Source organism: Pteropus vampyrus, unplaced genomic scaffold, assembly GCF_000151845.1.
Source record: "Pteropus vampyrus isolate Shadow unplaced genomic scaffold, Pvam_2.0 Scaffold256, whole genome shotgun sequence".
NCBI classification, from domain to species: Eukaryota; Metazoa; Chordata; class Mammalia; order Chiroptera; family Pteropodidae; genus Pteropus; species Pteropus vampyrus.
Genome location: NW_011889037.1, coordinates 414,878 through 437,783, shown reverse-complemented (window position 1 = coordinate 437,783; position 22,906 = coordinate 414,878). Strand labels below are relative to the sequence as shown.

The following is a 22,906-nucleotide window of genomic DNA, read 5'->3' as shown; positions in this document are numbered from 1 at the left end:
CGCCGCCGCTCCGCCCGCCGGCGGCGCCATCTCCGGTCCGTCCCTGTCCCGGCCCTCCGAGCCCGCTTCCGTGGGCTCGGGCTACTGAGCGCCTGCGCCGGCCGGAAACCGGGGCCGCGAGCCTGAAGTTCCGGCTGAAGCCAGCACGTCGGAGCCCCGGAGGAGGAGGAGACTGACCCTCCCGCTTTGCCAGGATGGACGCGATCTCCAGACAGGGCAGGCGAGGCTGGGGCCAAGTGTCAAGGACAGAAGCGCCAGCCACGACTGGAAGGCGGGCGCGGCTCCTTCGTCCTGGAGGCTAGAGTGGGCGGGGCTGCAGACCGGCGGTCCATGTCTACCCCCGGAGCTGGCCGGAGCTGGCCGCCACTCCCAGCTCCTTTCTGGCTAACCCCTCCCGCCGCCAGCTCCGGGGACGGGTCCCGCCCACAGCGCGCTGGTCTGCCAGCAGCTCCCGGGAACCCCGGCGGGCAGTGGAGGCGGGGCAGGGGAAGGCCGTGACCAATGAGCGCAGGGAGAAAGGAGGGTTCGGACGGCAGAAAAGTGACGGACAGGTGCTGCAGCCAGTAAGAGTGGAAGACAGGACTGAGCGGCGGGTAATGTGCCCAATGGCTCTCCGAGCTTTCGATCCGGCTGCTGGAGCCGGCCATTCAGAGGCGTGGGGCCGGGCCTTGCGAACGCTTGTTTTTGTCCGGTCCGGGGAGGCAGAGGTCGGTCGGTCGTTTGCTAGCTCTGGCGATCTGTGGCGGTCGGCGGGTAGGTCCGTCGCGATAGTCGGGCGCCGTGCAGGGGCGAGGCTATGTCGCGGTGGCAGCCCGGCTGGGCCGGCAGGGCCGAGAGTAACGAGATGTCGCCGCGGAGCTTCTTCCCTTGGATACAGTGCGGCACGAGCGGAGGCCGCGGCGCCGCCCTCCGGTCCTGAGTAGCCCGCGCTGCCCGGAGCCCGCACCGCCTTCTCACCCGCACCGACGCCAACCGACCTGACCCGGCCTGGCTCTGCCCGGCCAGCTAGAGCGCAGCGCAAACAGGTAGGTGCCGGATCTGCGCCCAGTGCCGTCTAGGAGCCTCCAGAACTACAGCCCCCAGCTGGCCTCGCGCGTGCGTGCGTCGGGGGCGCACGGCCTCCCGGGGTTTGTGGTTCGCCGTGGCTCGGCTGGGGTTTCGCTAGGCCCCGGCCGGGAGGCGGGCGCTGCCGGGCCGAGCCGGAGCGCCCTAGCGGCCCGCGGACGGGCGCTTCAGGGGCTGTGGAGCTTCCGTCCGCTCCCGAAGAAACTAGGCACACTTTTAGAGAACGGCAGAGCCTGTAGGTTTTCTTCCCTCTCGCTAGGAAGCATCCCGTAGAGCAGGGAAGAACGCCGCGTCCAGGTGACCGCAGGGCCCGAGCCCCAGGTGCCCCGGTTTCTAACCCTGGCTGAGTCGGGTTGGAGGGGGATTGCAGGCGTCATGACCCTTCGCGGGCTCACAGTGACCATCTTTGTGTCGAGGCACTTCTGTCGGGATGAGGGGTGTTGAGGAAGAGACTAAACCGGGAACCCTGGGTGGGCAGGGTCCCCAGCTGGCCTCCACCTTGGCTCCAAACCTGGAATGAGGGGGGTGGCTGAGCAGGTCCTAGACTTGCCACCCTCAGGTGACAGGATTCTCTCCCCTAGTGCTGAAGGCTTGGAGCGGGCTGTGGGAGGGCCCCAGCATGTTTACTGTGGTTCCATTTACCGAGAAGAGGGCTGAGGGTGGAGCCCCAGGGGCCAGATGCCCATGGACTGCCCTCCTGTCCCCAGGCAGCACTAGGCCCTGGGAGCTCAGCACCCCTCCCTAAGGACATGAAGCTGTTGGAGAACTCAAGCTTCGAGGCCATCAACTCACAGCTGACTGTGGAGACAGGAGATGCCCACATCATCGGCAGGTGGGGCCGGGGCTCTAGGGGCTGATGTCAGGGGTCACTGCCCTGGCCCTGAGTTGAACCTGGGGGTGGCATGCTCCATGGTCCTGCCTTCTTCCCGTAGGATTGAAAGCTACTCGTGTAAGATGGCGGGAGATGACAAGCACATGTTCAAGCAATTCTGCCAGGAGGGCCAGCCACATGTGCTGGAGGCATTGTCCCCGCCCCAGACCTCTGGCCTCAGCCCCAGCAGGTAAGCTGGGGCGGGGCCGGCCCACTGGGGGCGTGGGGTGCAGGGCAGAGCTGGACTGACGCTTCTCTGTGCAGACTAAGCAAGAGCCAAGGTGGTGAGGACGAGGGTCCTCTCAGCGACAAATGCAGCCGAAAGACCCTCTTCTATCTGATCGCCACGCTCAACGAGTCCTTCCGACCTGACTACGACTTCAGTACCGCTCGCAGCCACGAGTTCAGCCGGGAGCCCAGCCTCAGCTGGGTGAGGGCAAGTGGGGAGGGACTCACAGCCCCCCAGCTGTCCTCAGTGTTCTCCCCCATTTTCTGTGGCCCTGGGCTCCCCCAGTCTGTGTGTGCCATCCTGGTACCTAGTCAGTCTTGGCTGTGACCATCCTAGGTGGTGAATGCAGTCAACTGCAGTCTGTTCTCAGCCGTGCGGGAAGACTTCAAGGCCCTGAAGCCACAGCTGTGGAACGCAGTGGACGAGGAGATCTGCCTGGCCGAATGTGACATCTACAGGTGGGCTGGCCTCCCTACAGGTGGGCCCTAGGTTTGTGTGGCAGCTGGGCCCTCACACCAGCGGCCTCTGCCCCCACTCTCGCCAGCTACAACCCGGACCTGGACTCGGACCCCTTTGGGGAGGATGGCAGCCTGTGGTCCTTTAACTACTTCTTCTACAACAAGCGGCTGAAACGGGTCGTCTTCTTCAGCTGCCGCTCCATCAGGTTGGCGCCGTCCACGTCCCTCCCCCCAGCTCGCTGTTTGACCCACCCTGCTCCTGACCCTTCCTCCCTGGACATCCTTCCTGGGGTCAGCAGCAGGCTGGGGCAGGCAGTCCTAAGATCGAGTTCACCCCCCTCCTCCAGCGGATCCACCTACACGCCCTCAGAGGCAGGCAACGAGCTGGACATGGAGCTGGGGGAGGAGGATGAGGTGCGCAGAGGCAGTGATGGTGGCCCTGAGGAGCCCAGCACCATGGAGGACAGGTGTGTCCTGGTTCCCTGGAGCCTGGAGCGGGCAGCCCAGGGTGGGCCCTTCTGCCTGGTCTCGCGGTGTTTGTTCCTCAAGGCTCGCTGTGTGCCCCCCACCCAGGGTCCCGGTGATCTGTATGTGACAAGGCGCAGAGGCCGCAGCTTCATCCAGCTTCAACCAGCGCCTGGACCTGCCCACCTGAGGAGCCCCAGGGCCTCCCCAGCTGCTGGCCAGACCCTGGCGCTGCCCACATAGCCCTTTGCTTCCAGCCGACCGATAGCGCTCACCCTCACAGGCTCTGCTGCCCACACTGTGGCTGGACTGGACAGACAGCACAGGGCCTGCTGCGGGGAGCCACTGCCCTGCCCAAACCGACACAGGCAGGGCCAGCTGGACCACAGAGTTTATTTTTGTATTTTGTACCGGCTCAGGCCTGGTCCTGCACACTCCAGCCCAGAAGGCCCGGGACTGGCAGGCGGGCCCCAGCGATTATCCGCCCTGGGCTTGGGCCGGATCCTGGGGCCCACCTGTACCCCCAACCTCGCCCACTGGGCAGCGTGCACTGAGTGTCACTTTGCAGCAGCTCGTTTGTTTCCAATAAAAGTTTCTGAGACTTACAGTGGACCTGGGCTCTGTGCGGCACTGGGGCGGGGCCTGCGTCGAATGCGCGGCTTGCGTCGCCTGGTATCCTAGCAACAGGCGGTAGGGGGCTGTTAAGCCGCCAAGACCTGCCGCGGCCAAAATGGAGACGGATGTATGGGATGCAAGTAACTCCTTTTCGGTAGAAGGCAACAGCCTGGCCCTGGATCCGGACCAGTATGACACTGATATCGATGACATCCCGGACCCCGGGCTGCTCGAAGAAAAAAATGGTGAGGTGGCCTGGCCTAAGAGCCGGCCTCACTCAGGCGCGGGCTCTGTCCACCAAGAACAAGGCTCCCAGGGCAGCCCCCTAACTCGCAGGGCTCTCTGGAGGGCTGACCTCTGGGGTTAGTTGGGCACCCAGTGCCACACAGTGACAGCGCTTCCACCGCTGGCCCGCAGAGTCGTCTTTCTCGGAGCCTGCCTCTCAGCTTTTTACCAGGAGCTCACGGTGGCAAAACATGACCCCACGTACGCGCGCCCGCCAGCTGTGGCTACTCTTGCGTGCAGGCCTGCACGACTTTGTGGAGAAGGTGTGGCCCGGGCCGTCTGCTTTGAAGCCTCTTTCTTGGCCCGGCTCTCCCCCTCGGGGTCCCCAGCATGATCCCAGCAGATCTTCCTGGCTCTCCTAGGCGGGTGTACCGCCTCTCTCCGGTCCCCCCAAGTTGACCGCAGGCTTTCCCACCCCTGCCTGCAGGAAAAGAGAGCCGAGCTGCGCGTGGCACGCTTGACGCACGGACTGGAGCCACTGCGCCGCCTGGAGGTGGCAGCCGGGCTGTGCTCCGTGGCGCAGGACCCAGTGGGTAGACGCTTGGTGGTGCTGGACGGCGCTGGCCGCCTGCACCTGCACAGAGAGGACGGCTGGGCCCACGGGAAGCTGCTGGCCCCCGTGGTGCTCACGGGGTTAGTGACAGTGCTCGGACCACTGGGTTCCGTGGGCCGCTTTGTGGGCTGGGGCCCCAAGGGGCTGGCCATACTAAGGCCCGACCTCAGCCTGCTGTGGCTGAGTGAGCCAGGGCTGGGTAGGGCCCCAGGCCAGGAGCCCATCTGCTGCCTGCCTGTGCCTGACTTGGGGCTGCTGCTAGTGGCGGAGGCAGGCGGCTGCCTAGCACTCTGGAAGTTCCGTTTAGGAGGTCGCTGTCTGGTGCCCAGCGGGTCACCTCTGCGGCCTCTACCAAGCTCCTTGGGTGCGCTTACACGTCTGGCTCTAGGGCCCCTGCCTCCCCACCACGCCTGCTGCTGCTTCGCAGCCTATGGCTCGGCCGTGCTCACCTTTGATCTGCACACCTGGGCTGTCATAGATGTACGCCGGGATCTGCACAAAACGTGAGGGGGTCCCAGGGACGGGACCCATGAGGCAAGTCCGCGAGGAAAAGACGGTTATGGCAGGGGTGCTCACGGGAGGCGATGCTGAGTTGGAGGGGCCTCTCCCCACTCCACCCCCAGCACCGTCTCTGACTTGGCGTACTGCAGAGAGGTTGAGGCCATGGTGACGGCTTCCCGAGACAGCACGGTGAAGGTGTGGGAAGCTGACTGGCAGATCCGGATGGTGTTCGTGGGCCACACAGGTGCGCCATGCCGGCTTCTGAGGCCCGTTGTCTCTCCGCGGCCCTTCGCCTTAAAGAAGTCTGGGCTGTCCAGAATCCCCGTTGGCTCTGGCTGCACTTCTCTGCACTGGCCTCAATCCGGGCTGACGGCTCCCCTTCCCTTGGTCTCAGGTGCACCCAAGTGACCCGCGCCCCTCCCGCAGGCCCGGTGACAGCTATGGTCGTGCTCCCCAACACTTCCCTGGTGCTGTCGGCCTCGCAGGACGGGACGCTGCGCACATGGGACCTGCAAGCTGCGGCGCAGGTGGGCGAGGTGGCACTGAGCTCCTGGGGCCACGAGGTGCAGTCTGGGCACGTGGACTGCCTACTGGCGCCCGCGGGCCGAGGCTGGCCTGTGCTCTCCTTACGCGCCGGCAGCGTGGAGCTGTGGCGCCTGTGCGAGCTCTACTCGCCGTTGGCGCAGTTGTCCGCGCCAGTGCTTCACCTGCAGGTGGCGCCCGCGCTGCCCATGCCCCTGCACCCACCACTGCCCGTGCGCCTTGTGTGCGCGTGCGCCGACGGCTCGGTCTACCTGGTGTCAGCTGCGACGGGGCGCACCGTGAGCTCACTGCTGCTCGAGCCCGACGACTGCGCGGCCGCCGTGGCCTACTGCCTGCCTCGCGAATTACTGTGGCTGCTGATGCGCTCTGGGGACCTGGTGTGTGCCAATGCGGCACGCTGCCCCATGTACGTGCTGTACCGCACGTGCCCGCCGCCTTCCCCCGAGCCCAGGCCCTGCTGCCTGCACCTCTACAGCCACCTCACAGACCCCGCCAGCGCGTTTTCCACCTGGGAGATGGTGCGCCAGCACGGGGGTGAGCTGTGTCGTAGTGACACCCAGGCCTGGAAGGACAAGAACCGGTGGGTGCCAGAACCGAGGAGGGCCAGGCGAGCCTACAGGGCCCGCACCAACAGGCTACTGTCGCCCGTAGGTACTTGCCTGTGCTGGGGCACACAGATGGCACGCTGTCGGTACTCGAGTTGTGCGCGCCTAAGACTGTCTTCCGCACAGGGGCGCACAGCCCGGGCCCCGTCACCGCCATTGCGTCCACCTTGAACAGCATCGTGTCCTCAGGTCAGTACCTCCCACTCCCACAGCCTGTCTGAGAACCCCTCGCCTCCGCAGAGGCCCAGCCCTGGCTCCGCCCCCATAGGCGGGGACTTGACTGTCAAGATGTGGCGCGTCTTCCCTTATGCTGAGGAGAGCCTGAGCCTGCTGCGCACCTTCTCCTGCTGCCACCCCGCGGAGGTGCTCTGTGCGCTTGGGAAGCGTGTCACTGTGGCCTTTGAGGACCCAGACAGTGCCACCTATGGTTTGGTGCAGTTTGGCCTGGGCCACAGCCGGCGCTGTGATCACCGGCCCCAGGATGACCCCATGGACCACGTCACCGGTGAGGGAGCAGGGCAAAGGTGAAGCCCAGGGTACCCAGTGGCTCTGGTCCCTGACCCTGGGCCCCGGCTCCCAGGCCTATGCTGTTGTCCCACGCTCAAGCTCTACGCCTCCTCCAGCCTGGACTGCACCATCCGCATATGGACCGCGGAGAACCGCCTGCTGCGGTGGGCTGGGGCCCGAAGGGTGGGAGGGCTGGTGGAATGGGAGCCTGGGGGGAGCCAGCTGGGCTCCCCTACCTCTGCCCCCCACCAGGGCCCAGGAGCTGGACGGGGGAGAGGGCCTAGCCCTGCTGCCCACTCCTTGCAGCAAGGCTGGACTCTGGCCGTGCTCACCCCTCCAGGCTCCTGCAGCTGAACGGTGCTCCTCAGGCCCTGACCTTCTGCAGCAACAGCGGTGACCTGGTGCTGGCACTGGGCTCGCGCCTCTGCCTGGTGCCTCACCGGCTCTACCTGCCCACATCCTACCTGGTTAAGGTGTGCGGTGAGCACAGGCTGGGCAGGCGGGGCTGCATGGGCAGACAAGCCTCCCGGCCCAGGGCTCCAGGCTCTTCTCCCTGCTCAGAAGCTGTGTGGTCAGGTTCCTGCCATGGTGGATGACCCTCCCCTGCCGCTGACCAACTTGGAGCCACTGACCTCAGCCCAGCAGCAGAGGCTTGCCAGCCTGCATGGGGTGGCCAGTCTCAGGTCTGCCGGCAGCCCATAGAGTTGTCCTGGAGGCCCCCGCCCCGCTCCTCTGGGTCAGGGCCTGCCTGAGTGTCCCTAGTATGTGGTCCCAGGGCTCCCGGCCACCTCTGGCCACCTCAAACCTGTCCTAGTCCTGGCATCCCCTCTCCCAGCAGCTGTTTCCTGTGCCCCATCAGGGGCCTGGCCACCCTCCTGTGGTATTGTCCCATCCTGTGCCCAACCCCACTGGTGACGCCACTTGGTGTCCCACCTGCACCCATCCCTGTCTGCAGCGCAGCCTTGTCTATCATCCATCACCAGACCGCAGCACCGCAGGAGCCACTGCTGGAGGAGGTGATGCCCCACCCCCCACTCCAGTGCCCCAGCCCTGCGGAGTGAAGCTCAGGCCGCTTCTCTTCAGTGCCTGGGGTCACTGCGCTGTCTGGGCAGCACATGACAAGGCTCGAGTACAGCTGACCCCTTACTCCCCCCAGGACCTGGAGACCTTAGTTGCCCGGGACCAAGACCTTCAGCAGCTGAGACAGGGGCTGGTGGTCCCAGCAGCCCAGCCCCCCCTCTCCTGGCACCAGCGCCAGGAGGCCTTTGACAACTACCTTCATCTGGTCTGCAGCCCAGCCCTGCTGGTGGGTGTGGGACCGCCCCATCCCCCAGCCCCACCCCCCCTCCACCTTTGGCCTCGGCACACCCACCTGCCCACTTCTGCTCCCAGGGCACGCATTCTGGAAAAGAGATCCAGCAAGAGGGCACCGTAACCCCCCCCACGGAGAGAGAGACCTGGGACGTATGTGCCTTGCCCAGAGCTGCCCCAGTCTCAGGGAGGCTGGGGTCTGCACTGAAGTCCCCACAGTGCTGACAACCCTGCCCCCACAGGACCTGAGGGCCCTGGGCCTGGGCTTTGCCCGCCTGCCCCGAGCCTCCTTACCCATCCCACCCCCTCGCCGGCGTGTGCACAGCAAGGCTTCCCAGGTGAGGCCTCCTGCCCCTCCCACCCCGTGTCCTGACCTTGTGAGCCTGCCCAGTGCCCTCTGACTCCTCCTCTCACGCCTCAGCTGCTGGCCACCTCCTCCCTGAGCTGCTACCTGGGCCTCAGTCTGGATCTGCAGCTGCAGTGGGAGCAGCTCCACAGGGAGAGACCTGCAGCTCCGGTCCCACCATGCTCCCACCTGCAGCGCAGGGTGAGGGACCCAGGCAAGCGGGGTGCTGTCCACCCAGGGAAGAGCTGCCAGGGCGCTGGGGTCCGTGCTCAGAGGAGGGGCTCTGAGCCCTGTCCCATCCCCAGGTCTCCCTGCTGCTGGAAAGGCGGCCCAAGGAGCCACTCTCCAACCTCAGGGGCTTCTTTCCAGCAACTGTTCAGCCCTACAAGGTGAGACACACACCCATACTCCCCAGAGGCTCCTCCCTCCAGGTGGCACCCTTCTTGTGCACCCCATCTTCCCTTTGCTGCAAACCCTTGTGTCCACATCAGACTTGAGGCCATGCCCACCTGCAGCCCTTGCCCACCCCCTCCCAGCCCCCCGGTTTTGATGCCACTGCTCCCTGTGGGCCTGGTCTGCTTGTACTCTGGAGGCAAACATGGGGCAAAACCAGAGCCTCTGCCAGCCGGTTGTGCCCTGTACCCTCCCTAGCAGAAGTGCTGGTGAGCGGGTCCCCCATGGGCTTTGTCTGGGAGGCCACAGTCCCCTCCCTTCAGGGCAGCAAAGTCAACAGGAGCTGGCCCCTCGAATCCACTGCCTTCCCACCCCAGATGCCCAGACAGGCCCCAAGGTCTGTCCCAGCACGAGTCTGGCACTGTCACTTGCCCAGGAGGCCACTGATCCTGCCAGCTGCTGCACATGTACTCAAGCCCAGACAGCCCTCTCAGGCTTCTGCCCCCCTTGTAGACACCTGTGCTCCAGGACTGGGGGCCATGTCCAGTGGGAAGCATGTGGGGGGTCAGGGTGGCCCTCTCCGTCCTCAGTTTCCATGGCGCTCACTAACTGCGCCCCCGGATTTCTGAAGGATCCCCGCTGGTCTGTGTTGTGGGCGTGTGGAGCCCAGCTTGGCTGTTGGCGACCAGCAGGCAGAGCTGGGCTGGTGCCTGGTGCTCAGCCAGGGCGGTCTCCGGGATGGGGCGGGATTCGGGTTCACGGCCCACCCTGCTGTGCTCCACCCCCAGTCCTTGCAGCGGCCCATCCACTTCCCCGGCTGGATCCCCAACTCCGCGGTGCTGCAGCGGATGTGGCAGCCTTGGGAGGTCGGTGGCAGCGGAGCCCACACCCAGCTTGCCAGCCGCCCCACACTCCAGGCAAGGGGCGAGCCAGGGGGGGCTCTGCGGGAGGGGCCAAGGCCTCAGGGCTCGCCAGCGGCCACTGCCACTCGCGCTCTCCCCTTCGCAGCCCAGCGGGAGCCAGGACGACCTGTGGCTGCAGCGGCGCCGGCGGCGCCACGCCAAGTGGCAGCAGAAGCTGATCCACTGGCTGGGTGAGGAGGCGAGTGAGGACGAGGGCGAGGAGCTGATTCTGGAGTGGGCCTCAGAGTCTCTGAGCCCCCAGGAACAGCTCTACCCCGAGCCGCTGGGGTCTGAGGAGCTGGCGACTCAGGTGGGCGCCCGGACAGGGCTACGGCGGGAGGGGCGGGTCAGAAAGGCGGGACCTGCAGCTGCCGCCCCCCTTCCCCTCAGAGCTTTCAGCTCTTGACCCAGAGGCGCTCCGGCGAGGTTGACGTCAGGACCGAGACCTACCTCCGCCGCTTCCGTTACCGATACGGGCGCTCACTCTGGCAAGAAAGCTACGAGCATCTGCCCAGGTTCCTGCAATTTTTCGTCGTCCAGAACTGGTTCAGAAAGCTGTTCCCCATCTTCAACCTTGAGGTTCGGGGAGTCTCGGACCCCTGGGAAGCACGGGCTGGGGTCGAGGGCTGAAGGAGACTGGGCTGCCCCGGGGCAGGGCCTCAGCGCGCCGCCCCTGCAGTCGTACTCCGAGATGTACCCCGAGATGCTCACGGTGGAAGGCCTGGCCTCGCTGTTGATGGGCCTTCTGGAGAAGGTAGCCTGGATCGACCGCGTGCACATCCTGCACGCCCTGCTGAGGCTGCTGCCAGACATGAGCAAAGACCTCTGTAACCTGCTGCACAGCCTCCTCCTGCGCCTGCTCAACCTGGACCCGCCCCCCAGCCTCCAGGTGCACCCCTAGCCCAGCCCCGCCCCGCCGGCCACGCCCTGGGCCCCGGGCACCAACCGCGCTCCACCTGTCTGCGCTCAGGACAGGACACAGAAGCAGTTCGTGATTCTGGCGCTGCAGCTGCTCCTGGCCTGCTCCCTGGAGTCCCACGACGTGGTGCTGGAGCTCATGTCCTACTTCCTCTACTCGCCAGCCTCCTACCGGTGAGGCCCCTCCGCCTGCCCCCCCTCCCCCGCGGGGGAATGGGGGCGGGCCCAGAATAAGGCGACTCACCTGTCGCAGGCCCGAACTCAAGAAGCTGCTGGATGGGTTAGGCCTTCAGGACCCGGAGGGTTTCCTTTTCAAGGAGATGATAACCTGGCTCCAGGGCCCCGATCTCGACTCTAAGTCCATAGTGCGCAACTGCTGTTGCCAGAAGCTGGAGGACATGATCCAGCGCCTGCAGGTCTGGGTGGCAGGGGTGGGGTGGGCCACTTGCCCGGTGGAGCCTCTTGCCTTGTCCCAAGGTTTTCCCCACGTCCAGGGAGGAGAGCCAGGTGAGGCCTGTAGGCTCCTGCCTTGCTCTAGCTGTGTGCCTCCCCTGCCCCTGGAGACCCCATCTCGCGGTCTTCCTGCTCCCCTCTGGGAGGGTGTCGGCAGAGGGGGCAGGCTCGGAGCCGGGAATAGCACCACTCAGGCCTCCTGGGGGAGGGCAGGCTCTGCGCTGGGCCCTGGTGCCTCCTCCACCACCCACTCCCCGGCAGATGGAGACCTTGAAGGGGACGGTAGCCAAGCTGTCGGATGTGCTGCCCAAGGTCTCCGATACCTCATCGCTCTCATCCGCGCCCAAGGAGGCCTCGTCGCAGATCTCCATGGTGTCCGTGACATCCTCCACCCGGACCCCCTCGCTGGCGGTCCCTGGGGAGGCGAGCTTGGCCACCTTGGAGTTCAAGGCCCAGTGGCTGTTGTCACAGGCGCACGTCCATAAGACCAGACGCACGCTCTCAGAGGCACTGCTGCCCTTCACCCTCCTGCCTGACGTCCGCCTGCGCTCCTCGGCGCCCGCCGTGCTACCGGACCAGCCACTGCCTCTGGAGCAGACGCACTGGTCACAGTCGAAGGTGCTGGACCTGGAGCCCATCGATGCACTCAACTTCTTCTGCCAGCAGTATCGGGCGCAGCAGGGCTCCCCGCAGGAGGAGTTTGTGCGCCACAGCCTGAGCCCAGCCGCCCCGGAGCTCAACGCCGTGGTGCCGCAGCCCCGAGACCGCCTGTGAGCCCCCGCAGGGCTTCCGGGCAGGGCGGGGCCTGTGCAGGGTGTCTGAGGGCCTGGCCAGGTCCAACCCATCTCCTCACCCCCAGGCACCCGCCCATCTTACGGCTTCAGGAGACCAAGATGCAGAGGTGGCCAATGGACCCGAGGGGTGAGTGGGGACAGGGGTAGAGCCTGGGGCCTGACCTCCACCCCCACCCCAGCCCGGGTCCCACTTGGCTGTCCTGCTGGCCCCAGGCCAGATGGTGTCCCGGCTCTGGAAGAGCCGCACCCTCGATGGCTCGATCCGGACGCTGAAGCTGCCACTGCCACGGGTGGACCTGCAGCCTTTCCCCCCGGACTGGCCCAGGCCTGCCCGGCCGCTGCCCCCACTGCTCCTGCAGCCCGCCCTGCAGCGCTACTTCCTGCCAGATGACGCGGACCCCGGCAGCTCCAGCTGAACTGGCCGGTGGCCTCCTCTCCCTCCCAGCGTGGGGCTGGGATGCAGCCCTTCGCCCAGCTGTTTGCCCCTGGCCAAGGCCAGGGGCTGAAATAAAGTCCAGAGGGCTATGGCCAGCAAAGCGGATGCCACCTTTGTGTTTGGGGGCCTCTGGAGTGAGCAGGGATGTCTGGCTGGTGCATCATGACCTGCTGGGGCCAGTCGTGTGTGGGAGGCAGGGGCTGGGGGCATGGTGGGCTTGGGTGAGACAGGATCGGGGTGGGCCTGTCGACCGGAGCAGGGCCCCACAGCATGGGTGTGTCCCTGCTCAGGCGCTCAGCCAATGCTTGTCAGTAGATCACTGGGGTAAGGTGAGAGAGGGTACTAGTGTGCTAGGTATGCAGGGAGGGCGAGGGCCTGGGTGGCCACAGGTGTGCGGGTGGCGGCGGCTGCCTTTCGATGCAGATGAAACCAGGAGTCTGTCAGAGCTTTGTCACCTTTAGACTGGAAGGCAGAAGAGTCGATGGGGGGCCTCAACTGCCTTATCCAATAAGCAGTAAAGAAGCAGCGTCCTCATGACCTTTCAGCCTGAGGTCGCCAGGAGGCGGTTCTTGTCTTGAAGTGCAGGGTCCAGGGCTGAGCTGCTTTCTAGACAGCCGTGACCTTGCAGGGACACTCGTGCGCATTGACCATCTGGGCTGTCTGTGAAGGCCGGCCTCGCTTTCCACACCTTTCTGTGGGGCTGCCTGAGCAGCGGTTGCTTTCCTGTGAGAGTTCTCAGCCTCTGAGAACGTTTCTTCCCCATGGTTCTGTGGCCACAGCTGGTCTCCCCCACCTTCCCACAAGTCCCCAGCTGTGCAGGGCTCTGGTTAGGGAGCTACCGTGTGGGTGGCTCTTTCTGACGCTGAAACGCGGCCTGGAGAGCTGCAAGACCTGGCATTTTGGTAAAAGGAACTGCGTGGCTTGTGGCAGTCTGCTTCTGCAGGTTTTCACATTTTAAACTACAAAAGCAATGCATGCTTTTAAAAATACAAACATGAAAACGATTTGACTGAAAAGCAAAAAAAAAACCATGAGAAAGTAAGGCAAGTGTCAAAAAAAAAACTAGTCAAAAAAAAAACAACTACTAATCATACAGGAAACTATTAAGATATTTAATACATATTAACATACAATTATTTTGAAATTAAGAAATTTGTTCACCTAAATATACCATTTCGATTGTGGTATCGGTTACCTGGACCCACACTTGATGAAATGGCAGAGAACCACACATACCTTGGTTTTGACACTGTATTATGGCTACGTAAGATGTAACCATCGAGGTACGCAGAGGAGGCAAATTTATAGAGACAGAAAGTAGATTAGAGGCCACTGCGGGGTGGGGAGAAGGCGGGCGGGAAATTAATACTCAAAGGTTACAGTTTCTGCTCCTGGATGACAAAGCTTCAGAAGTATACAGTGGTGATGGCTGTGCAACATTGTGAGTGTAATTAATGCCACTAATTGTACACTTAAAAATGGTTTAAACGGCCAATTTTGTTATATGTATTTTACTACTGTGTAAAAAAAAAATCAGTGACGTGTAACATACCGAAAGTTGCTGAATAGAAATGGGTGCTTTGTATGGTATGTGAATTATATCTCAATAAAGATATTTTTAAAACACACAGGAACTTCCTTGAAGGGGCTTCCAGTGGCCAAATTGAGGACAGTTTGAGGATCAAAATAATGGGAATAAAGCATTGTGTTTATTTGACTAAAATAGGAATCCATGAGTCCTCGTCAACATAAGTAAACAAATAGGGCAAGAGAAAGCTTTTTTGATAAACGACGAAATCAGAAAATCGCCATTTGGCAACCATGGTAATAACTGAGAAAAACAATACATGCAAAGCCAGCGAGTGAAAGGTGGATGAGGAATGTTGACACAGTCTCAAATTATTGTCTCATAAAATATTTATTAAATACAAAGAGATAAACAGCAACCTCACCGTGAAGAAGCCTGAGCAACTCCAGCTTAATTAACTGATCAAAAACATCTCCAGCGCTGGGACACATTGACACAGTGCCACCTGATGAGATGCCATGACAAGAACCCAGCTTCGCCTCATGCTATCCCTGCCACGAATGAATAACCTGAATCTAAGCACGCGGCAACCAGACACATGTGAGTCCATGGACACGCTATACAATAGCTGGCCGTGGTCTGTCAGTGCCGAGGACACAAAAGTCAAAGACAGACTGAAGAGACGTGACAACACCTGTTAAAAGGTCATTCCTGGGATAACGTATGAGTGGAGATTTGAGGTCTCTGGGTTAAGGGTATATGGGAGTTCTTTGCACAGCTCTTGTCAAAGACTTCGTATCTTGTCATTTATTCTGGGAACATGTAAGTCTCCCCAGCTGGTGATCACTGTCAGCACTAGTGGACATCAGTGGGCCCTGAATGTGCACATTTTTGTCTCAGTCAAAAGGACCCACCAGAGGGCATCATTTACCCGAGTTATCCGTAATATTTTAATTCCATTCCTTGAGAAATGCTCACCTCTGTGGGCAGGACGTGTGTCCGAAGCATGTGGTTTCCTTGGAGAGGCAGGCACTTCCTTGGACTTGTCCACCCTCCTCCTCATGGGACTTTCCATGGGACTTCCATGTGAGGGTAGGTCAGGATGGAGGCTATGAAGTGCCCTTCTCACGGGTCTCAGGAGCAAATCCCAGCTCTTGGACCTTGTGACCTGTGGATTTCAGGGGCACACAGTTCCCTGAGTGGCTATCCACGCATTGCTGCCCCTGGAGGCTTTGTGCTAGCCCTCGGTGTGATATAAAAATAACATCAATCTAGTAAGGGGCTTACGACCTATGTAAAAGTCAAGTACATAGCAAATAATCCACGAGTCAAAGAATAAACGAGGGGAAGAAACTTGGTAATAGAAAAGATTTCAAATCGACGACCTCAGCTTCTACCCTTAGAAATTAGACAAAGAACAGCAAAGTAATCAGAAGAAAGGAAATAGTAAAGTAAAAGTAGAAATCAATGAAATTGAAAAAGAAAATAGAGAAAAATTTGGAATCCAAAAGGTAGTTCTTTTAGAAGATCAGTAAAATTGACAAATTCCTGGCGAGAGTGACCAAAAGATAAAACATAAATTACCCATATCAAGCATGAGAGAGGTGACACCACTACAGACTCTACATGTTAACAGGACAGTAAGGGAACATTATGAAGAGCTTTATGCCAATGAATTCAGCAATTCAGATGAAATGGACTCCTTTCCTGAAAGACACGAACTACCTAAGAAAAAAAACGACAACCCGAATAGCCATGAATCTATCCAAGGAACTGAACTTGTAGTTGAAGAATCTTCCCAGAAAGAATTTCAGGCCCAGATGACTTCACTGGGGAGTTCTACCAGACATTCAGGGAAGAAATAGCATCAGTTTTGTGAACTCTTGCAAAAATCTGAAGAGAAGGGAATAGTCTTTTATCTTTCTCAGGTTGGCATCATTACCCTGACACCAAAATCAGACGAAGACAATACTAGAAAACTACAGACAATATCCCTCATGGACACATGCAAAAATCCTAAACGAAACTTTTGCCAACTAAAGACAATAATATATAAAAACTAAAAATTATGAGCACGAGGAGGTTATGCCAAGAATACAGGGCTGCTCTGACATTCCAAAGCCAGTCCAGGTCACTGACCAGGTGTCTCCGCCCCATCCATGACGGGAGAGGGCCGATATAATCAGCCGAGTGCCAGTGGGCCACACCGACGGCTGGAGGCACACAGGGCGGGGAGTGGGCGGGGGTGGCGAGCGTACAATGTTTGTCCCTACGTGACCCCCACCACCGCCTCTTACGGCGCCTAGTCCCACAACCCCCGGCCTCGGCGTGGCCCCGCCCCTGGCGCAGAGTCGCAGCCTCGGATTGGTCGCCGTGGCTTCCGCGTCCTGGTGGGCGGGTCCACGGCGCGCGCGGCGGCGCGGGGCGGAGCGCAGGGACCCTTCGGGAACCGTGCGGGTACCTGCGAAGGGCGAGTTGGCATGGGGGAGACCTCGGCGGACACCGGAGCTCCGGCCGGTGGCGTCGGCCCCGCAGGGTCGCTGATTCCGGAGGCGGAGGCAGCGAAGCTGCTGCCTTTCCTGGCGTCCGGGGCGCGGGCGGACCTGCAGGCGGCGGCAGCAAGACATGTGCTGGCGCTGACCGGCTCGGGGCCAGGCCGGACGCTGCTGGCTGGCCAGGCGGCTCTGCTGCGGGCACTGGTCGACTTGGCGGTGGCCCCGGCCCCGGCCAGCGACGCCGCCCGCGCCCTCGTCAACCTGGCCGCCGACCCTGGCCTACACGACCCGCTGCTGGCGGCCGAGCCCGGGCTGCCTGCCCGCCTGCTGGGCCGCGCGTTGGACCCACAGTGGCCCTGGGCCGAGGAGGCTGCTGCCGCGCTGGCCAACCTCAGCCGCGAGCCGGCGCCATGTGCCGCGCTGATGGCGGCGCTGGCGGCTGCGGCGCCGGGGGAGTCGGGCCTGGAGCGGCTGGTGCTCGCGCTGTGCACGCCCGGCTACAATGCCCGTGCGCCCCTTCATTACCTGGGGCCACTGCTCTCCAACCTCAGCCAGCGTCCCGCGGCGCGCGCCTTCCTGCTGGACCCCGACAGGTGAAGTCCAGGATGCCCACGGGGAGGGGGTGGAAGTGAGCAGGGACAGCACTGAGTGGGCCCTCCCTTCAGGTGCGTGGTCCAGCGGCTGCTGCCGCTTACCCAGTACCCAGACTCCACGGTGCGCAGGGGCGGAGTGGTGGGGACGCTGCGAAACTGCTGCTTTGAGCACCGTGAGTGGTAGTGGGGGCCGTTGCGGTGGGGGGCAAAGGGGGAGAGACTGGACTCGAGCCCCTCTTGACTGGCCGCCATCTCTGTTTCCCCACCCACCCAGGACACCACGAGTGGCTGTTGGGACCCAAGGTAGACATTCTCCCCTTCTTGCTGCTGCCCCTGGCTGGGCCTGAGGACTTCTCTGAGGAGGAGATGGAGCGTGAGTGGCTTGGATGGCGCCTCAGGGCTGGCCGGGCAGGAGGAGAGTCCAGTAGTGGGAGGCAGGGAAGTGTCCAGACCAGGGCTCCTCCTGAAACCTTCTAGCAGGGAGTTGGTGAGCATAGGTGGGGCTTACAAAGGCAGGGTCTGTCCTAGTGTGGGAACCTAGCGACTCCTACATTCATTTGCCCCTAGGGCTGCCGGTGGACTTGCAGTACCTGCCGCCAGACAAGCAGCGGGAGCCAGACGCTGACATCCGCAAGATGCTCATTGAGGCCATCATGCTGGTGAGCAGGGGTCCTGTTGCACTAATCCCACCCCAACACATAACACGGCCATACTGACTCTGGCTAACATCTGCCCCGTCCCAGCTGACAGCCACGGCACCTGGTCGGCAGCAGGTGAGGGACCAGGGAGCCTACCTGATCCTGCGTGAGCTGCACAGTTGGGAGCCAGAGCCCCATGTACGGGTGACTTGTGAGAAACTCATCCAGGTGGGTGCAGAGTTTGGCAGGGGCAGGGTGAATCTGGGAGCGGGGGGGAGGGGGGGTGTGCAGGGGGAGGCGGGGGGGAGCTATCCATGATGTGCCAGCCAGCTGCTCTGCTCACCTGCCTCCCCTGCTGGCAGGTGCTTATTGGGGATGAGCCGGAGCATGGCATGGAAAACCTGCTGGAGGTGCAGGTGCCTGAGGATGTGGAGCGGCAGCTGCAGCAGCTGGACCGCCAGGAGCAGGAGCAGTGCGAGTGAGAGCAGCAGGAGTGGGAGCTGGCCCCAGAGCCAAAAGCAGAGGGAGCTGCACCTACCTGAGGCCCCGCAGCCCGCTACCAGCTCTGGGCCTGCTTTCACTAGCCCATCAGCCCTGGCTTCCCAGACCAGGCCTTCCCGCAGCTGTCAGCCTCTGGGTCCCCTTGCTCGGAGGCCGTGCCCTGCTGAGGAGAGCTTCGCTTAACTCCATGCTGAGGGCTCTAGGGCACCTGCCCCACACACATTGGAGGGTTGAGGGTACCTGCCTATGTCCTGTTGCTTCCAGCAAGAATGCAGCTTGCTCCCATGGCTTGGCTCTCCGGTACCTCCAGGGAGGTGGCCAGTGGAGCCAGGGCCCCCTCCCAGCCATGGCAGTCATGGTGTTGGGGCCAGACAGAAACATACTGCAAACGCGAGAGACCAGCTAGAGCTTCCCAGTTCCAGGGGTGCTGCAGGGTCTGGGCCTAGGTGGGCAGCCAGGTGCAAGCAGTGTCCCTTGCCGCCATTCCCACCCAGGCCCCTTCATCCTGGCCCTCAGCTTGTGCTGTCTGACCGCCAGCCCCAGTGCGCTTTCTTGACTTTCAGCAGCTATAGCCTGTCCTGGGGTCTCCTCGGGCTGTACCCCCCGGCCTGTCCTTGGAGCATTTGCTGGGTGCTGCCCCTCCTTCATCCTCTCCACCTTCCCTCGACCTGTGCCCTGGCTCTGCCCTCAGCGCCTTGCCAGCTCAAGTCCAGACTGACCCGATGGCCCTGTTCTCCCCGTCGGCAAGGCCCGCCCCCTCGTCAGCCTCTGTGGGTCACTGCACAGAGCTGCTCTGTCGTGCCTGCAGTCTTGCCCTTGGCCCAGGCCCTTGCCCTAACCACCCCATGGGCCCAGGAACCTGGTTCTCCCCTGGCTCCCTGTGTGGTTCCCCCAGTTCTGCAGCTGCCAAGCCAAGTTCCACAGGCTTTCAGTGTACCCCTCAACACACTGTGTTCCCTCCCTGGACCCCCCCACCGAACTTGTACCATCTTTGCACAGGACCTGAACATGAACCCTCCCAGGGCTTTTGTGCCACAGTGCAGCTTGGTCCCCAGGGGTTCCCAGCACCCCCAGTCCTCATGCCTCCAGTCCTGGTGCTGCCTCCAGAGCCCCATTAAAACTTCACTTGCGGATGTGGGGACTCAGCGCCCCAAGGCCAGCCGCCTTCTTCCAGCACAGAGATGACACACTCTCATCTCCACAGAATAAACGCTTTTCTGGCCTCGCCTGTGTCCCCCACCCACCCTCATTTGACCAGGTAGTGCCCCAGCACACTCCTGATGGCAGACATGGGGCACTGGTCGTGGCTGCCTGCAGGCACCCACACTCCCGCTGGCCGTGTTTCTGCCCTGGAGTCCCAGCCCGGCAGATCTTACACCTCACCTAAGGCAGGCCTCCCAGGGCTTGGTCCCCAGGCAAGAAGTGCTTTCAGAAGTGCCCTGCTGCTGGGGGTGACGTGGCTGCAGGAGGGGCCTTGGGGACTCTGAGTCCTCGCTGGGTTCTGCGTCCGGGGGCGGTGGGAGCCAGGACTCTGCCAGCTTCCTGGCTACAGACTGCAGTGGCGGGGTCAGGCTGGGTGCTGAAGGGCAGCCCACCTGGCGGGGCGCTGAGCGCTGAGCAGAAAAGCTCCTGTTTGGCCCGTAGCATCCAGCAATGTGCGGCCACCTGCTGCAGGCCCAGGCCCTCGTACACACAGTTGCAGCTGGAGCAGGCCTCGCATGAGGTCCCAGCACTTGTGGGCGAGGGCTCGCGGCTGCGGCCTCCCACCCCACCCCTGGCACCCTCTCTCATCCTCAGCCCGCGCCCATCCCTGCCAACTATGCTGGTATCTTGGCATAGGCAAGAGGTCATCCACATGTCATTGACAGACAGGCACAAAGAGCCGAGGTGGTTTGCCCGGCAGAGCTCGGCTTCCAGCTGAGCCGGGCCACCCCTGAGCAGAGTCTGAGTCAGGCTCTCCCCACTTCACACGGGGGTGGGGGGACCGTCAGGTCAGTCCCCCTTGGCCTCTCTGTCCACCGCACAGGATGACCCTTCTGATCCTGGTCTCCTGCTGTCCAGCCCTAGGCCCGTCCAGTCCCAGGCCCGAACTGGGACTGGGGAAGGACACGGTGGCAGTGCTCCTTGAAGGGCAGCTTCCCGGTCACCATGGTGTAGAGGATGACGCCCCTGCGAGCACGGGCTCCTCAGGACGTGTCCCCATCCCTGGTCCTGGCCCGGTGGGGTGCTGGGGTTGGGGCGGCACTCAGGCTCCACAGGTTGGCCTGTTCCCCGCTGTACTTCCTGTTCACGAGGATCTCGGGTGCTGTGTAGGCCATGGAGCTGCAGAAGGTGCTCAGCAGCCAACCTTGAGTACCGACTGGATGGCGAAACCAAAGTCTACAGGGAGGGGCAAGGGGAAGGTGTGTGGATCTGGTGCACCCCACCCGTGGACTGGTGTGAGGGGCAGGTGGGACCCATGGCTGTGCGGCTGCAGGAGGCCTGGGGGCGATGCAGTGTGGCCATGGACGTGGGCAGATGGGGGCCTCCCAGGAGGGTTGAAGGTCGAGCCGGGCTGGGGTCTAGTCTGGAGCAGAACAGTGTAGAGGCTGGGGGCCTGTCTGGGACAAGAGTGACACCTGGGCCCCCTGCAGAAGTAAATGGCTGCAGTGGGTCTGGGCCACAGGCTCACCTGTCAGCTTTAGGAAGCCTTGGTCACCCAGCTGGATGTTCTCACACTTCAGGTCCCTATGTGCAGTGCAGAAGGGTAGGTGGGTTTGCACCTGGGCTCTGGTGAGCCCCTCCATGCAGGTGGGTGGGCGGGCTGGGTGGCACCTCACCTGTGCATGATCCCCAAGTTGTGGCAGTGGGCCACGGCACTGAGCAGCTGCCAGGACAGTCTGCGGGCCTCCGCCTCCTCCAGCCCCGGCGGCCAGAGGCCGCATTGATGTTCTCCAGCAGGTCGCTGCGGCCGCCCAGCTCCAGCACCAAGTAGGAGTGCTGGCTGTTGTAGGTCTCGTACACCTGCACCTGCAAGGCCCCCACCTGCTGTCACTCCAAGTGGGGGCTGTCCAGTGTACTGGGTGGGGGTCTCAGGATGCTGTTGCTCCCTCCCCGAGCATAAGGATCCCAGGCAGGGAACGGGACAGGCCTGGGGCGGGCCGCAGGCTGGCCAGGATGGAGAGGGTGATCTAGGGGTCTCTGCCCACCACACGTTCAGGTGCTTGTAGGTAGCGCTGAGTGACGAGATCTCCCGTGGCAGGAACTTGCGGGAGAACTCCACAGGGGCCTCAGCCATGGAGACAATCTTGATAGCCATCTGTGAGTGTGGACAGGAGCCACATGTGGAGACCACGGGCTGTTGGGGCAGGATGTGGCAGCACAAGGCTGAACTTGGCAGGGTGAGGCTGGGTAAATAGCATCCTGGGGGGCAGCGCTGACTTTTCCTTGAACTCAGCGGTTCAAGAACTGGGAGTGATCAGCCTGCGGAACCCGGGCCTCAGGGAGTAGGGACTGGGAGGAGGCGCAGCCGCCGGAAGAGCCCGAGCAGGGCTCGGATGGGGGCGGGGGACCTGGGTGGCCAGGAGGAGGCTGCCTGCCTCACCATGGCATGGCGCTTGCCCCGCAGGTTGGAGACCAGCTTGAGGTTGTGCTTCATGCGCTCGCGCGTGGCAAGGGCCAGGTAGACTTTAGAGAAGGCCCCAGAGCCCATCTTCTTGGAGGAGAGCAGGTAGCCCTTGTGTCTGCACTCGCGCACCTGCTCCAGGAAGGCTGGCAGGTCCAGCTGCCACCTGCTACTACCCTTCCTGGAGGGCAGGGTGCCGTGGGAGGGGCCGGTTTGGTCCAGCTTACCACGGGGCCTTGGGGATGGGGTGGGGAACAGAACTGAGGCCTGACTGTGTCACAGGGGCAGAGGTGACAAGGCTGGAGACCAGGCGGGACCTGCGCCCCTTCACGGCTGCAGCCAAGTTTCTGGAGTCTTGCTGGGACTGGAGCAGAGGCAGGGGAATGACCAGGGCTGCGAGCTCTGGATGGGGTGGGGGCCGACACAGCCAGGGACTGGAGCGGGGAAGGGCAGGTTCTAGAACGCAGCATTCTGGAGCGCCCGCATTGTGCCCTCGCAAGGAATGTCCTGTTTCTGGTACTCGCCTGCCCTGAGAACACCCTGCTGGAACCAGCCCTGTCCTGTGTAGGGCTCACTCTCTGTGGGGCTCAAACCTCCAAGGGTCTCTGTGGGTCACCCTGGATGTCTGGCCACAAAAGGCATTTAAAGAAGCTGGGCGCGGGGGAGGAGTGAGCAAAGCATCTCTAAGGACATAAGGGAAAAGGAAAGACAATGTGTCAGCATTCTTTTCGGCTGCACCCTCATCCTTTGGGAAGGTCCCAAGCTGGCTGCCAGGTGGTCTGCAATAGAAACTGAGCCAGAAGGGCATGGGTGGGAGGAGACACCTGGCTTTCCTCTGCTGAGGCCTAGAAGTATATCTTGCTCAGGCCTTTCCCCCAGAGCTCTCTGCAGACTTGATGACACACCCGCAGGGCAAGTGAGGCCCCCGGCCTGGGCCACCTTGAACCCTCCAACTCCAGGAGAGAGCAGCCAAAATGGCCCTGCTCTCTTGTGGCCCCGAGAGAGTCTCCTTTGAGCGCTGTGAACATGGGGAGCAGCGGGTAACCTTGACTGAGAGTCTGCTGCGTGCCGGGGCTGTCCAAAGCCGTTCTGGTGACTGCAGCTGTCATCTCCCTGCATGACAAGCCTGGCCCAGGCAGGCAGTGCACATCCGGGATCTCAAATTGAAGCACAACCAGGCGATGCCCATCGTGGAGTGACACGACTGAGGCCCAACTATGTGGTCTCTCTGCCGTGAGCTGGACAGCACAGTGGCTGTGGGCTGCCGTCCTGGGAGTGTCCCCTGGGGCCTGGGTCG

The 22,906-nt window shown here is 62.3% G+C and overlaps 4 protein-coding genes across 5 annotated transcripts; 3 read left to right on the top strand and 1 right to left on the bottom strand.

Moving 5' to 3' along the window:
• Positions 1-680: 680 nt before the first annotated feature.
• MAF1 (MAF1 homolog, negative regulator of RNA polymerase III) lies at positions 681-3,693 on the top strand. 2 transcript variants are annotated; one of them, XM_011374870.2, is made up of 8 exons: positions 681-1,025; positions 1,773-1,897; positions 1,998-2,126; positions 2,201-2,366; positions 2,502-2,623; positions 2,710-2,829; positions 2,971-3,090; positions 3,197-3,693. In XM_011374870.2, the coding sequence occupies exons 2-8, from the start codon at positions 1,815-1,817 to the stop codon at positions 3,216-3,218; spliced, it is 762 nt and encodes a 253-aa protein (XP_011373172.1). In that variant the 5' UTR covers positions 681-1,025; positions 1,773-1,814; the 3' UTR covers positions 3,219-3,693. The 2 variants fall into 2 exon arrangements, with proteins under 2 accessions (XP_011373172.1, XP_023376077.1); XM_023520309.1 differs by lacking the exon at positions 681-1,025 and adding an exon at positions 1,218-1,362.
• Positions 3,694-3,788: 95 nt separating this feature from the next.
• On the top strand, positions 3,789-13,894 carry WDR97 (WD repeat domain 97). The gene is given in 25 exon segments (XM_023520310.1): positions 3,789-3,948; positions 4,121-4,251; positions 4,416-5,044; positions 5,165-5,286; positions 5,469-6,165; positions 6,237-6,379; positions 6,459-6,695; positions 6,771-6,861; positions 7,038-7,170; positions 7,259-7,380; positions 7,653-7,713; positions 7,854-8,003; positions 8,090-8,183; positions 8,186-8,346; positions 8,430-8,555; positions 8,660-8,743; positions 9,536-9,630; positions 9,632-9,959; positions 10,040-10,228; positions 10,329-10,538; positions 10,620-10,741; positions 10,821-11,498; positions 11,500-11,790; positions 11,880-11,941; positions 12,028-13,894. Coding segments are annotated over 25 exon segments (5,289 nt in total). The 5' UTR covers positions 3,789-3,818; the 3' UTR covers positions 12,231-13,894.
• Positions 13,895-16,173: 2,279 nt separating this feature from the next.
• HGH1 (HGH1 homolog) lies at positions 16,174-19,230 on the top strand. The gene is made up of 6 exons (XM_011374867.2): positions 16,174-16,866; positions 16,939-17,039; positions 17,141-17,239; positions 17,434-17,525; positions 17,610-17,732; positions 17,867-19,230. Exons 1-6 carry the CDS (start codon positions 16,259-16,261, stop codon positions 17,984-17,986), a joined length of 1,143 nt encoding a protein of 380 aa, XP_011373169.1. The 5' UTR covers positions 16,174-16,258; the 3' UTR covers positions 17,987-19,230.
• Positions 19,231-20,036: 806 nt separating this feature from the next.
• LOC105302007 (testis-specific serine/threonine-protein kinase 5-like) lies at positions 20,037-22,798 on the bottom strand. The gene is given in 9 exon segments (XM_023520282.1): positions 20,037-20,367; positions 20,370-20,384; positions 20,677-20,732; positions 20,825-20,915; positions 20,918-21,032; positions 21,199-21,303; positions 21,589-21,790; positions 21,837-21,973; positions 22,736-22,798. Coding segments are annotated over 9 exon segments (960 nt in total). The 3' UTR covers positions 20,037-20,191.
• Between the last annotated feature and the right edge of the window lie 108 nt (positions 22,799-22,906).

Coding starts and splice junctions, on each gene's coding strand:
- HGH1 (XM_011374867.2), top strand. CDS start 16,259: ATGGGGGAGACCTCGGCGGACACCGGAGCTCCGGCCGGTGGCGTCGGC. Junction 17,240..17,433: donor CTCTGAGGAGGAGATGGAGC/GTGAGTGGCTTG, acceptor ATTTGCCCCTAG/GGCTGCCGGTGGACTTGCAG. Junction 17,733..17,866: donor CTTGTGAGAAACTCATCCAG/GTGGGTGCAGAG, acceptor CCCTGCTGGCAG/GTGCTTATTGGGGATGAGCC.
- MAF1 (XM_011374870.2), top strand. CDS start 1,815: ATGAAGCTGTTGGAGAACTCAAGCTTCGAGGCCATCAACTCACAGCTG. Junction 2,367..2,501: donor GGGAGCCCAGCCTCAGCTGG/GTGAGGGCAAGT, acceptor TGACCATCCTAG/GTGGTGAATGCAGTCAACTG. Junction 2,624..2,709: donor GCCGAATGTGACATCTACAG/GTGGGCTGGCCT, acceptor CACTCTCGCCAG/CTACAACCCGGACCTGGACT.